This window comes from Nylanderia fulva, unplaced genomic scaffold, assembly GCF_048542155.1.
Source record: "Nylanderia fulva isolate GAGA-0341 unplaced genomic scaffold, ASM4854215v1 Scaffold52, whole genome shotgun sequence".
NCBI lineage: Eukaryota > Metazoa > Arthropoda > Insecta > Hymenoptera > Formicidae > Nylanderia > Nylanderia fulva.
The window spans coordinates 1,013,992-1,030,361 of NW_028190610.1; the positions used below are offsets into that span (position 1 = coordinate 1,013,992).

A 16,370-nucleotide genomic window follows, 5' to 3' on the forward strand; every position below is an offset into this window, starting at 1 on the left:
CAAGTTTAAAGGAAGATTATTTTATTATATACCATAATAAAAAAAAACCGCGACTCTTCCATCCCCGGGAAATAGACGTCCCGTCATATCATCATTTAGCGGTTTAAGTGGTAAAAGAGCGACGGATCGATCGGAATCGAATCGCTCGACATTCCACGGATATATGCGCGAGCAATAGATAGATGAACTGGTGATAAATATTAAAGCACACGGTTATGAAAGGCAAGCGCGCGCGACGAAGGCGCGCACAGAAGAGGAGAAGAGGGTCGTTGAACCCTCATCGTCTCTCAAACTCGTTTCCGCGGATGATTCGCGAGGAATTTTACAACGCGGAATATCTCTTACCCAATTGCTCTTATATCATTGGTAAAAAAAGCTACGCTTTTTTCCTAGGTCGCTAATCGAAGTCGATCAGCTGATCGATGGCGAAAAACTTGACATTTCGGCATAAACAGCATGTAACAATAACAACAATAATTGGTGGCGAAAAATTTGACATTTTGGCATAAACAGCATGTAACAATAACAACAATAATAGCAATAGCAACAATAATAACATCTAATAACAATAGCAACAATAATAGCAATAGCAACAACAGCAATAATAGCAATAACAACAAAAACATCGGCAATAATAATAGCAATAACAACAAAAACATCAACAATAATAATAGCAATAGCAACAACAATAAAAATAGCAACAACAAAAATAAAAATAACACAATAATAATTTTAATAATTATATATTAATATAATATAATAAAATATGCTATGGAAAGGAAAAATGTTCTCTATATTTTAGTAATGTATTATAGTAATGTATTAATACAATATAATAATATATAAAATATTTATAAATTGTATAAAATAATTTTTATTCCTGGATAACAGGTAGTTGTAGGAAAAGACGATACGGAAATAAAGAGAGACACCAAAAATGTCATCGATAGGATTAAAAATTGATCGGTACGTCCTGAAAAAGATTTCTCCCTTTCGCTCTTGGAGACTCCCTAAAAATATCTTTCGCTCTCTTTTTAGAATTCTGCGGTGTAAAATAAAATTTTACACCCTCGATGGAGGAAAGTTTGCGTGTTTGCGGTGACACTAATAATAAAAAATGGCGGAAACACGCGTGCTCGACATTACACGCGATTCTTTGCGTTCCCTGAAAGAGAGTTCCGAACAGCAATTCAACATCAGGATAATAAGTAGACTATCGTAGATCAGTGAAAGTCTATCCCGGATACAGATGAATGTGGAAATGAATGGAGAAAAGTCGGCGGTCTCTATTCATTATCGCAGGACAATGATACTTTGATAGAGTAACGAGGGAATTTAGAATATATTTTAATTTATTTTTCTCTCTTCATTTCTGACTACGTAATCAAGCATGATTCTTTCGCAAAGTCCTTCGCCGGAGTCTATTAAAATTAATGACGTACACTTTCAATGTGCTGTCAGCTTGCTAAGGGCTTACTATACAAAGTCGAATGCCATTTAACGTGTGATTCGCACCTTGCGATACGTTGCTGATTACGCAGAGAGTTATGTTGGATTATTCCGAGAATAATAGTCATTAATCGAAAGCGTGTATACATCTTATTTTTTATTTATTTATATGTCGAAGCAATATATTTCTTACATAATTTGCTGATTTAACATTCTTTTATTTTTATATATGATAGCATTTCTCTTACACAGAATGTTGAGAGAAAGAGTTAAACATTTTGAGGAAATTTAGTATGTCCAAAAACAAATCGAGAAAAGTTTTAATAAATATGGGTGCGCGAATAAATTGTTTTTGACATTTTATTTTTTTATATATTTTTTATTTTTATAACTATTATTTTTAATTTTTTATTATTTTATTCGTGTAAATATAGGCAATATAAATTAAATTATAAATGAGATATATTGTAAAATTTCAAAAAATGGCGCATTTGCGGATCCATGTTTATTGAAATTTTCTAACTTATTTTGAGACATAAATTCTTCTAAAATATTTTACTTTATCATAATTATTGAACGTACGATATTTTTGAACATTCAGTTATTTCAATGTTATGCTTACAATTTGCATTTAATTCAAATGATATTACTCGTTTTCTTGCAAATTCTGCGCGCGGTCGAGTTCTGAGATACTCAGAATGAATTTTAAACGCGATGAAAGAAAATATTTGTATAAATTTAAATATTCTATCTCTCTCTCTCTCTCTTGAACACTATAAAAATTTTCGTAATACGTGGACAGAAGCTTGTAATTAAGAATACAACGATCCGTTTATCTCCTAAACCGTTCTCAAAAAATTTTAAAAATCGATTATTATATAAAAATAATTATTAAATATTATTAAATATAATTATTAAATAATATTAAATAATATATTTATTAAATATAATATTAAATAATATAATTATTAAATATTATTAAATAATATAATTATTCAATAATATATTAAATGATAGAATTATTAGATAATATAAAATGATACAATTATTGGATAATATTAAATAATATAATTATTAAATAAAAAACAGATTATTTTTAACGACGGGGGAAGGCGGATAATCGGTTTCCGTGTTTGTAAGACCAGTTTACAAATTGGCGGAAGCCTTACTACGGATTTAACAATGACTCACATTTCCAGGAGTCATCCCCTTTCTCACCCACGAAACAATGCGTCGCCGCCATTGTTTTCCTCCCCCCCGAGAAATTGACTGCCTCCAGTTCCTTCGATATGACATGCTTCACCCAGTTTCTCTCCTTTTTTTTCTCTCCGCCATTTCTGCGCGAAATCACTGTAATTTCCATTTATAGTCGTTTGTTTCGGTTCGTTCATTCTCGAGAGAACGAAGCGATAAAAAGGGCCGGTAATAAGTAATTCGTATAAAGCTATTTCAGGTTCTCTCCACCTGGAAATTGGAAATAAAAAAGCCATTTTCTTTTATTTTAAGTTTCAAGCACGACGATTATTATTATTAAAGCGTCAATTTTTACTCGTCATACAATCTTATCATCCCCCTCCGAGAGACTCTTCGACGATAATAAGAATTTAATAAAGTAACGGATCGATGTTGATATTCTGATAAGGATAAGAATAGAGAGGACAACTATCAATTTTTGTGCAACATCGAGATGCTAATGAAATGAGATAAAACGATTTATTATAACGCCGAGACTTTATTAAGGATTTATCGGTATTATTTCTTTATCACTTATTTGTTGCATAATAAATTGCATCGAGCGAATAATTAATATAAATAATAAAATATGCAAGTAAGTCATTAATTCCGAGAAAATTATCATCTCGAGCTGATCGGATTCTAGCAGCGATAAGATTACGATTTTATTAATAAACAAATGGAGAGATAAAAACATCGAGACTTCTTGGATTAACTGTTTATTGACGTTCGAAGAAAAAAAAAAGAAAAAAAATCTGGTAAACCGTTCCTTACATATCTTGCAACGTAATGTTCTCCATTATTATTTTTCTTGTAAGATACAGTTTTTTTCTTCTCCGCTGAAAATTTTGCGTGGAACTGATAAATTGAAAGATGGAATGACCATGCTATTTTTTTCCCTGTCTCTATTTTAGAATTGCAGAGAAATCATATATTTCGTTTAAAATACCAATTATGTGTTAGACGCCAGTAATTGGCATGTTAATTACCAAGTGATTTAGCAACTGCTTCAAGGTGTATGTGTTTATGGTAGGAGATTCATTTCGTTCCGTTTTATACAGAGAAATCTTACTCTTTCCTCAAGATATATACATAGGTATCAATATATTAATTTACATTACGTCAAATCAAATTTTTTATATTATTTTATAATATATATGTTACATTCTTTTCTTCCATATTATATTTTTTATTTTATATTTTGAATGTTATTTTTTATATTTTTATTTTATTTTTTATTATATGTTTTATATTATTTTTATATCATTTAATATTATATTATTTTATATATTATTTTATATATATTTTGTATTATTTTATTATTTTATTTTATTTTTTTATTTTATTATATATTTTATATTATTTTTATATTATTTAATATTATATTATTATATATTATTTTATATACATTATTTTGTATTATTTTATTTTATTATATATTTTATATTATTTTTATATTATTTAATATTATATTATTGTATATTATTTTATATATATTATTTTGTATTATTTTACATTTATTTTATTTTTTACATTGTATATTAATATTTTATATTATTATATATTTTTTATTATGAGTTTTTAATAATTTAATTGTATTAGAAATGTGATATATATACAAAGTGCGAGATGCTGATGAATGGAAACGTTATTAATAATAATAATAATTGAAGAGGATGGAGAGGAGTTCTCTCTCCGGTGATTATTCTCATAGAACAACGGTCAAGTGTATCTATGGCCTTGACTCAAGCTCGAGCCGTTTCCGGAAGAGGTTAATACCCGAAACGCATCGTTGCCTTCTGGGGTTGGAGCGTGTCGTATGTACGGTTTTAAGTTTTCCACGCTTCGCGCAAGAAATCACCCGGTTTCGGTCTGTGGATGTTTCATCTAATTTCTCTATCTCTATCGCAAATTTGTGCTTGCGAAGGTCGTCGAATGTCATTAAATTTATCGATCGATCGTTAACGCGCGCGCCCTAAGTTTTTAATTCGTATAATAAAGTATATAAGTAAGTGATCAACGGGGAGGGAAAAATTTATGTGCGAACTGCTTTCATTAGTCTAATAATCTTGCTGTGTCTGAAATGTGGTATCTTATTTTTATTTTTTTTTTCAGATAAGAAAATTAATTATTTATACGAAGTTAATTTTTATTTATATATTTAAAATGTGTTTTTGTCACGCCGAGGTGAGTTTTGAACTCTGGAGAATCTTTTGCTTCTTCTCTCCTTGAAAAGGAAGAGAATGTTTTGACATATGAGTAAGATATTTACTGTCATTTTTATAAAAATTCATAGTTTTTTAAATTTTAATGTAATTTCAATTAAAAATTTTTTTTTATATTAATATGTATTATTGAAGGATGTTTGATATTGAGTTTGGCAAGGAAATGATTCGATGAAAGAGTTCAGTTTTTATGAAATTTAGAATTTTTCAAAAAAAATGTGAATTTTTGAATTTATGCAAAGAACATGAAATGTGAAATTTAAAGAAAATACAAATTTTGAGATATTGCAATTTTTTAATTCTCGCAAATTTCGAGATGTTGAGCTAAATTTTTTACACGAATAGGGATCATTACAGAATGATTGATATTAACTCTTTTGACGAGGATCAGTGAAGAGGGTTATTTTTTATGAGGGTTATTATCGAATTTGACAATGTCAATTTATGTGAAAAAAGTGTGCAAATTGTTGGATCTATATTATTTCACCCATTAAGCTTCCTCTATGAGGAACCAAAATTGAAGAACCACCAACTTGCTTCTAGAGGAGACTAAATGTTGTTCTGAATTATTAGGATATATCGTAACTTCTCCCGTGCTTTTAATTCCGTATCTATTCTATATATCGCATCGCGCCGAATCACGGCATGTTTGTCGGTCAATTAAGAAGTCCACGGCGCGATCTCACCGGTCCGGTAACGCAGAGGAGGTGAACGCATGTCGGTGAATGTCCGCGGGGGTCGTCGACCCGGACCGACCACCAACGAGAGGTTGGAGGAGGTAAAGGAGGAGGAGGTCTCGGTTGTCTTCCTCAATTTTAACATCGAGTCTCTCGCGTCTTTCGCGCTGGCTCCCAGACTGCCTACCTGTGCTTTCCTGTCTTCGACCTTGATCCTCTCTCGGTGCTGAAAACCTTCGGGCCGATTATCCCCGTAACACGATGTCGTCATCGAGAGCCTTCAAGGCCCGAAAGGCCGTTTCCCGCTGGCGTAATTTGCGCGTTTCAAGATCCCTTCCTGATATACCCGGTGTCGCTCGCAGAAAGATTGTATATTGTGGCTGTCATACAAATTCTCATATGGTTTGACGAAGGTGTCGTTGAATATTGCAAAGAACTACGCACGAGATACTTAGGATTTTAGAATTGACTGCTTTTTTCCTATATTGTAGCTTATGACTTGCTGAATACTGGATAATTACTGAGGTACAGCCGGTTAAACAACTCGCAGAGTCCGAGTTTTTTGTGTTTGACTAGTTGTAAACCTGCCAGTAATCGTCTACTATTTAGCTTTGAACTTATTACATTCTCTCACATCTTGTTCATCAGATCATAAGCTACAACATGTGAGAAAATCGGCTGATCTTACCAGAATTCAATTTTGTACAGGATTATTGTGAGATTTTTGATGTATAAAATTCTAGATGAACTTGAAATCCCGATAAAGTCACCTGGTCTTCTCATATTTGTGTTTTACTAGTTGTAAACCTGCTAGAAATTGTTTACTATTTAGTTTTGAGCCTATTACATTTCTTGTTCATCAAATCATAAGCTACAACATGTGAGAAAATCAGCTGATCAAGATTCCATTTTGTACAGGATTGTGGGATTTTTGATGTATAAAATTCTAGATGAAATTAAATCCCGATAAAATCACCTAGTTTTCTCATATATTGTAGCTTTTTGGATTTGGATTGTGAGATTTTTGATGTATAAAATTCTAGATGAAAGTGAAATCCCGATAAAGTCACCTGGTCTTCTCATATTTGTGTTTTACTAGTTGTAAACCTGCTAGAAATTGTTTACTATTTAGTTTTGAGCCTATTACATTTCTTGTTCATCAAATCATAAGCTACAACATGTGAGAAAATCAGCTGATCAAGATTCCATTTTGTACAGGATTGTGGGATTTTTGATGTATAAAATTCTAGATGAAATTAAATCCCGATAAAATCACCTAGTTTTCTCATATATTGTAGCTTTTTGGATTTGACTAGCTATAAACCTACCAGTAATCGTCTACTATTTAACTTTGAGTCCATTACATTTCTTGTTTATCAAATTATAAGCTACAACATGAAAAAATCGGCTGATCTTATCAGGATTCAATTTTGTACAGGATTATGAAGTTTTTGATATATAAAATTCTAAATGAAATTGAATCCCGATAAAATCATCTGGTTTTCTCATATATTGTAGCTTCTGACCTACTTCTGAACAAAATATGGGTTTGTTCTCCATTGCTATACTGGTGAACTAGTGCACACTGGTGCAATAAGTCAAAATGAGACAAATATATTTTATTTCACTCTAACTTGCTGCACTAATTCACCAGTGCAGCAATAAAGGACAAACCTAATATAATACTGTTACCAGTTTACAGCCATCAGGCTGTCCCATCTTCTCGAATACAAATGCTTCCAAATTGCATTATCATCTGACTCTCTTCTGAAAAAGAATATTCTTAGGAAAACATTACAATTAAGGAAACAACCTCTTCTCACATACTCATGTACCTTTTTCGTTCTTTTTGCAACAACTGGTGCAATAAGTCAAAGTGAGACAAATATATTTTATTTCACTCTAACTTACTGCACCAGTTCATCAGTGCAGCAATAAAGGACAAATCCAATATAATAGACTGTTACCAGTTTACAGCCATTAGGCTGTCCCATCTTCTCGAATACCAATGCTTCCAAATTGCATTATCATTTGACTCTCTTCTGAAGAAGAATAGGAAAACATTATAATTAAGGAAACAATCTCTCCTATCACATACTCATGTACCTTTTTCGTTTTTTTTGCAGCAACTGTTTCGCAGTCAACCGCAAGGGGCGACGCCGCAACAGCTGCAGCTGCTTCAGCAGCAGCAGCAACAACAGCAGCAGCAGTACTTGGCCGCGTCCCAGGCGCAGCAGCAGCAGCAACAGCAGCAGCAGCAGAACTTCCCTGCGGCTCCCTATACCGTAATCAGCGGTCAGGAACCTTACGTAGGGGCACTGATAGCAGGCGCGCCACCGCCAGTTGTACCGCAATACTATGGAGTCGGGCCCTGGGTCTACCCGGCCGGATTGCTGCCCCAAGCACCACCCCAAGCGGCCGCCCCGCCGCCACCACGACGGCCCCTCACCCCGTCTTCGGCGGCCGCGGCAGCAGTCGCGCAGGACTCCGCGAACAACCTGGCGCAAACGGTGAGCTAATTATAGCGTGCCGCCGGAAGTAATTGTAATTATGAGTCTAGGGAGGATGAAAAAAGAGGTCTTTATAGTCTCCGTAAATTACATTTGCTAAACTATGAAATGTTTGGTAGAAAGAATGTCTCTCTGGATCCCCATCGCGTCAAGGTATATCAGTTAAGTGATTATTTTCACCATTTTTATTATTTTTTTAATAAAGGGTGTCCTAGAATTAGCGGAACACCTGTTAATGGCAGATTCTCCTGGGTTGAGACACCAATCATTTTTGAGTAAAAAATATATAAGTGATTGAAAATAAAGAATTTTTCGCAAATTAAACCTTGTGGAAATAAAGTATTAATAAAACCACATTCTTTAATTAATTTCAAGTAGAGTTTACTCTAATAGAATTTTAATTTAAAGCTTAGCTACAAAGATACATCATGGCAAAAATTAGAAACATGCAAAAAAATGATGATCCCTCATTTTCGTTGAGGAAAAATCTCCAGACGATCCCAGGAATCTGCCATTAACAGGTATTTTACTAATTTTGGGACTCTGTATATAGATTATTTTAATTATTTGATCAATTTGATTGTTTTCATCATTTTGTTCAATATAATAAAATGATCAAAGTGTTAAAAACAAATTAAAATGGTCAAAATATAATCAATACGATCAAAATAATCATAATTATTTTGAACGTTTTATTACAAAGCAATTCATTAGGCACGCGATAAACTGATAAGTTTACTAATCAGGTTAATAACTAAATAACAATATTACGAACAACATAATGCCAAGTTATCGAGTCCATTTATTATTTACATTTCTAAAAAAGTTCTTCGACAGCGAAGAATTACACTTTAGTAAATTTAAAGTAATTTATTGAGTTGTAACTTAAAAAATGACATTGTGGATATTCATTGAACTTATTTTGCTGTCCTCTATACATTACTATTAAAAATACAATCATACATCATTTTTCAAAAAGTCAAGGTGACATTGCTTTTCTATCAAACAAAAAGTGTTCAGTCAATTTTTATTATTGCAATTTGTTGTCGGTTAGAAACCGAAATTTCTGCTCATGATCTTTTTAACAAATTATCATAAGTGCTTTAAAAATTAATTACGAGGACCTTCTACATATACAAATTCGAAAAATATAAGTTTCACAATTTTTGGCAAAATTTTCAACAAAGAGTCATCTCTTTTTTACATATACATTTTTTCTTCTTTTTCTTATTTTAAAGAAAGAATAATGAGTCCGGATGGCTCGTTCACACGTGTTTCGACATAAATCGAGCCGCGCAAAAGTGTGGTGATGATGCGTGAACCATGACCATTAAATAAAGGGTCTAAATTTAGGCTTTTGGCGGCGGGGTAAGACAGAGAGCTCACGAATTAGCGCGTACTGCGAATTTAGATATGTTTCTAATCCTGTAATAGCTATTTTCTCTCTCGTGTTGTCGCGACTTTCTGTGTGTGTGTGTGTATGTGTCACGAGAGCAACCGATGATACTTGTTTTCTCTCGAACGCTTGACGTACGATGAGAAACGCCTATTGTGCCAATTAGAAGCTGCCACATTGTCCTCTTCAATCTAGCCAAATATTTCGCTACAGTGACAAGTAGTGTGGAAGGGAAGGTGGGAGATACCGGGATGTATTCTCGACTTACAAAATTAAACGTTCAATTTGGCGAGTTACGTCTATCGTATATTTATGTGCGCAGTGCAAAAGTAATACAAACTGAAATTTCAGCGATTTAAATTGAACGTCGTATAAACGTTTTAGTCTTTACAAGATTTTTATTTTATTTTATTTTGATTTTTTATCCTTTTTACTACTTTTTAAACTTATTATTGTAATTTAATATTTTATTTATTTTTAATGTATTTTATTCGATTTGTTTTTATAAAATCTACAAGTCTTGCTAATAGGATATTTTGTTTTGCACCTTATTTTAATTTATTATTATTTATTTTTTTAATTATTTATTATTATTATTATTTTACTTATTTTATAAAATTTATTATTTAATTTATTATTTTTAATTTATAATTTACTAATTTTTATTAATTTTAAGATTAATTTCGATAAAATGTTTTATCGCTGCTTTTAATAATTAGAATAATTTTCTGCGACAATTAATTAATGTAATGGATTGTTTTGCAGGTCCAAGGACAATACCAGGTGATACCGGCTTACTACGATCAGAACGGTTCCATTGTGATGGGAGGTGTTCGCGGTCTGAGCTCGGCGGCGACCCCCATGAGATTAGTTAGCCCCGCGCCGGTCCTGGTGAACAGAGCCCCTCCGGCTCAGCCTCAACCGGGTCCACCAGCACCGCCACCGCCGAATCTATATTCCCAGCCGACCCCGACGTCTCATAGCAATGCTACGCCTGGCGAATGTCTAGGTGAGTCTTCGTCCAACGTGGAGGAATAATGACATTCTTCTCCTAGTCTGGCGTTTTAGTGTTCTCTCTTTGTAAACAGTACTCTTTTGTAAGAAGCCTTTGTAAAATCGTGTATGTATAACATTTGTAAAGATCTCTCTCTATCTCTCTCTCTCTATATATATTATACATATATACATATTTATCCTTATCCTCTCGTCGTGTAATACGTGTCTTGTAGTAATGCATGACCGTGCGCTACGAGAGAACGTTGTCCGATTATATGATATAGTAACCGTGCCAGTATATTATTAACGTTTGATCGTTCTCCTGTTCACGGTTAACTCGTCCGTTTTCTGTAAATACTTATATTTAAAAGAAAACACACGACGCACTTGTAACATTGTGTGACTAAAAAGACGGGAAAGGAGGAAGACAGGCTCGCGCGTCGCAGATTTGGGTGTAGAATATAGCGATTTCCGATAAATCCACCAAGGAACAAAAGGATATTCTCGGCAAAAAAATTTACAAATTAAACATTCGGTGGATTCTCACGCGAGCGCGAGAGCGTATTATTCTTGTCCAGGCTGTTAGACGGTGTAAGGCTCGATATAACATCGCTAATCACACTTACGACGACTAAGAGAGCGCGTGTGGGTTTCGCGGGCTTTTGGTGCAGGTCTGGCAGCTTGCAGCGCAGCAGCGGTGGTCGCGCAGGCTCAGGCGGTTGCGGTACAACAGGCTCAGCAGCAGAGCTCGGGACTTGCCGCGGGTTTAGCGGCTCTAGGATACGGCGGTTCCCCCCTTGGGGCCTTAGGCTCACCTGCCCAGTTACAGAACACAGGTATTACCATCGATCTCCTACTCCCTCAAAGTATCTTAGATCCTCAAAGTATCCTAGATACAAAGTATCTTAGATCCTCAAAGAATTTTAGATACAAAGTATCTTAGATCCTCAAGGTATCCTAAATCCTCAAAGTATCCTAGATCCTCAAGGTATTCTAGATCCCTAAGGTATCCCAGATCCTCAAGGTATCCTAGATCCTTAGGGTATTCTAGATACAAAGTATCTTAGATCCTCAAGGTATTCTAGATCCTTAAGGTATTCTAGATTCTTAAGATATCCCAGATCCTCAAGATATCCCAGATCCTCAAGGTATCCTAGATCCTCAAGGTATCCTAGATCCTCAAGGTATCCTAGATACAAAGTATCTTAGATCCTCAAGGTATCCTAAATCCTTAAAGTATCCTAGATTCTCAAGGTATTCTAGATTCTTAAGGTATTCTAGATCCTGAAGGTATCCTAGATTCTCAAGGTATCCTAGATCCTCAAGGTATCCTAGATCCTTAAAGTATCACGTCCTGGGTTCTGGGATTCTCTCTTTATCCTCTGGAAAAATGACTCAAAATACTGTCTCCATCAACATGTTTCCAAATCCAAATCTATATATTTCGGAAAAATATACAGATCGCATGTAACGAAGCTTCCACTAAGTTTGTAATCTCTATTTTTTTTTTTTTTTTTTTTTATGTGGATTAAAAATAAACTTTTTAAATTTAACGAATCTTGTATATATAATCGGTATGCACGGGTCGTTTTTCAGGAAACACAAAGTAAGTATGCGCTCGTATGAAAAATAAGTATGTATAATAAAATTAAGTAGTCAAGTGAAAGACGGAAAAAGAAGAAAAAGGACCTTGCATCAAATACATAGGATTTTGGCTTTCGGTGAAATTGGCTTTTTTATGTTGGAGCTTATTGAAATATTGGCTAATTACTGAGTTACAATAAAATAATTCGCAAAATTCTCATTCTTTGTGTTTAACAGCCTATAAATCAGTAACCATCTATTATTAAGCTTAGTACATTTTTTGTTCATTAAGTCATAAGTTACATGTGAAAAAAAAATCAGTGGATTTTACCAGAATTCAATTTTATCCAGGATTTTATATAGATTTAAAAATGTACTGATTATATAAAATTAAATCTTGGTAAAATCAGCTGGCTTTCCCTCATATATTGTAACTTCATCAAAAAATGAAGTAAGTTTAAAGCTAAATAATAGATATTTACTGATTTACAGCTAGTCAAATACGAAAAACTTGGGCTCTACGAATTGTTTGACTGGCTATAACTCAGTAACTATTCAATATTTCAAGTTTAGCTTTATATTTTAACATATGAAAAAAACAGCCAGTTTCACCGAAAACAAAATCCTATTTTTACTTGATGCGGAATCCTGCATATAGTGTAATTATTTGTCGATAACTGCAGTATGGTAGGATATAACTCTGTATAAAAAGAAAGAGAGAGATTCATATATTTTATATATATATATAAAATATATTTTTTTACAGTATTTTAAAAGAGAAATCCTGAAATACACTCAAGTTTGTTTTTAACTCAAGCGCTTTTTTCCTGGGACCAAAGAGCTCCTTTACATTGGTGGTGTACGGAATTGTTTATGTATAAAAATAAAACCCAAGGTGTTCTGCATGCTTCATATAACAACCCGATTGATTTGTATCTCCGTGTTAAACATACATATACATACATGAAATGTCAACCCAACCCCGTGTCTTTCTCTCGTAGAGCGTTTGTGCCGATTTGTTGATTATTATCGTGCAACGTATCCGTTCAATTAATCATCATCTCGTCTCTCATGCTCGAATATCTCGGTCTCGCCCTCGAGAGCGGCTCTCCCTCCTCATCCGTTCCCGTGTTAAGATGACGGTGTCCATCTTGTGTGCAGGTTTAGGCCTCGGTGCGTCCTCGACCGGCAGACGAGATTCCTTTGATAGAAATACTTCAGCCTTCAGTCCAAGCTTGGAATATAGCCGGGCGAAGTGGCCTCAGAGTTACGGCGCCCTCGGTAAGGATCGCTTTGTTGTGTGTGAAATGTATTCTGATACCACAGGATGTGGGGCATCCGAAGCGATGAGTTTCGCGATAATATTCTCGTTGTGAGGAGAAAACATGAAGAAGTTTACGATAACGAGAGAGAATTATCTATCAGGGTGTATACTCCCGGAAAAAAACCTGGGATTCTCAGGGAATTTTTTTTCTACCTTTAGAAATTCTGGAATACTCATAGAATTTATTTTGAACTCAGAATCTATTTTTTTTTTTTTAATATTGCTTCTTTGATTTTATTTTCATATATACTTTTAAAGAATATAAAACTTATTTAGTTTATGTAAAGTATATTAAAATATATTTTATTATAAAATATAATATATTATTATATTCAAAAATATGTTTATTTATGTTAAACAATTATGTATGACAAAAATAAACTTATTTTAAAATTGTAATTAACATTTTTTTAATACTTTAATTTTATCTGGAATTTTGAACAAATGTACATGGAAAATCGTGGAATCCTCAGAGAATTTATAAAATTTGAGTATACACCCTGTCTATATATATCATATATTTTTTTCTCCTTATTAGAAGACTCTCCTTATCGTTCTCTTTTTGGTCTGCGAGGATATTTTCGAGGATTCGCTCTTCAGGATGCCTGTTCACAGCTGTGAGGCATCTCGGAATCGCCATATCGAGACGCTCGACGATTCACCTATGTTGTACATTGTGTCTATAATATATTATACATATACATATATATATATATATATATCGCAATTTTCATTTGTACACGTGCTTTTGTATACATAACTCGGCTATGGTAACAACGCCTACCCTTCTCTCTAAAATTGATCCCGACGTTGTGAATTATGTTGCTCTCGACGAGACGCGCCAACGAGGTCGTCTTGGCGATCAGTCCATGCCATTGTAATTCATATATATAACATATTTTTAACATAACACGCTGTGCAACTAGATATTCAGCCTCTATACATATTGTACATTGCTTTTATTAAAAAGAAAATAATAATAAGAAAATAAAAATGTACAGAGCATTATATCAGCGAAAATATTCTAGAAATATTCTCTCGATATTTATATAATTTATCAAATTCAATTATTAATTGATTATCAACAAATGATTTTTGTATATTCAATAAGTTGTGTAATTGCAAGGTATTGAGCGGACGTTTGACATTCCTCGCTAAATACAATTTACATTTGATTTATCAGGTACAGTTACTGCGTCACCGAGTCCCCTAGGACTGTCATTAACGCCGCCGCCGACCTTGGGCGGCTCCTTAGGTGGCCTCGTCGGAGGAGCCAGCCGGGTGTCAGCGGCTCCTGGTGCCGAGGCCAAGTTTCGCGCGAGCGCGGTTCCCGCGTTGACGGCCAATGGAGTGTTCGGCTCCAGCAGCTTCCCTGTTTCCCAATCTCGTCGGCAAACCCGGGCGCGGAGGCGCCGCCAACATCAGCGACAAGAACGCAGGAGGGCGATCACGGCTGCTGGAAGATTTCCGCAACAATCGGTTCGTCCCCTTAGTCCTGTTTAATAGTAATCTCAAGGACGAGTGATCACGTGTTTCAAATTCTAAATAATCAGAGTGATGAAATAATTTTGCCGTCTATTATAAGAAATGAATTACGTAATTTCTTGCTTTGGATGGTCGCAGTCAAGCTGGGGGGTATCAGCTAAACAAATGTGCTAATAAATGAAATTGTTTCCTCTTTCTTCTCAGATTCCCGAGTCTACAGTTACGTGATTTAGCTAATCATATAGTTGAATTCAGCCAGGATCAGCATGGTTCGCGGTTTATTCAGCAGAAATTGGAACGAGCCTCAGCCAATGAGAAACAGCTCGTGTTTCAAGAGATCCTTTCCTCCGCGTATTCTCTCATGACGGACGTCTTTGGAAATTATGTCATTCAGAAATTCTTTGAATATGGCACGCCGGAACAGAAATCAACTCTCGCTCAAAAGGTGAATTTTATTTTTCGCGCCGAATGAAATTTTTTTCAATCGACAAAATCTGTTTCTCTACAAAATATATCGATTTTAGGTGGCCAAGCCACATATTAATAAATATTAAGAATATTATTATTACTAATATATTTATTATATATTAGTATTATACGTAATTAATACTATATGTATATGTTATATATTTATATTTAATATATTATATAATATATATTTCATATTCTTATATAAAATATATAAAAAGTATATATGTAATATTAAATATATAAATATATAAAATTTATATTTTAATACTATAATATTAAAAAATGTAATAAAAATATATATATATATATATAAATTATGTTAGCGTACTTGTTTGCTTAATAAATATGATGAAATAATTTGCGTGTCATCTGAGTCCACGTGATTACGTATAAAATATTCTGACACTTCGCGAGATAATTATATCAAGAATATCATTATAAGAAAATCATTTATTTTATTCCATTTGTACCAGGTTCGCGGACACGTTTTACCGTTAGCGCTGCAGATGTATGGCTGTAGAGTAATACAGAAGGCCCTCGAGTCGATCGCCCCGGAACAACAGCAAGAGATCGTGCGGGAGCTCGACGGGCACGTGCTGAAATGCGTAAAAGATCAAAATGGAAATCACGTTGTGCAAAAGTGCATCGAATGCGTCGAACCGCGAGCGCTGCAGTTCGTGATAGGTGCATTCGCTGGGCAGGTCTACTCCCTGAGCACTCATCCTTACGGCTGTCGAGTGATCCAACGTATTCTCGAGCACTGCACTGCCGAACAAACTCAAGGTATACTGCAGGAGTTGCACGCCGCCACGGATCAACTCATCCAGGATCAGTATGGCAATTACGTCATACAACACGTTCTCGGTAAATATAATTTATTTTTTTATTAATTATTATTATATTTATTATATTATTTATTTTATTATATATTTTATTTCTTTTTATTAATTAATTATTTATTTTATTTTATTATTTTTATTTATTATATTATTATATTATATAAATATATATAATATATAT

The 16,370-nt window shown here is 33.9% G+C and overlaps 1 protein-coding gene across 1 annotated transcript in view; it reads left to right on the forward strand.

The window, feature by feature from the left end:
* pum (pumilio) overlaps nucleotides 1-16,370 on the forward strand; it is a 122,663-nt gene that overhangs the window by 94,297 nt on the left and 11,996 nt on the right. The window contains 8 exon segments of the mRNA XM_029316344.2: nucleotides 7,711-8,094; nucleotides 10,256-10,499; nucleotides 11,158-11,322; nucleotides 13,232-13,351; nucleotides 14,578-14,762; nucleotides 14,764-14,873; nucleotides 15,084-15,324; nucleotides 15,824-16,214. Coding sequence (XP_029172177.2) covers nucleotides 7,711-8,094; nucleotides 10,256-10,499; nucleotides 11,158-11,322; nucleotides 13,232-13,351; nucleotides 14,578-14,762; nucleotides 14,764-14,873; nucleotides 15,084-15,324; nucleotides 15,824-16,214 — 1,840 coding nt within the window.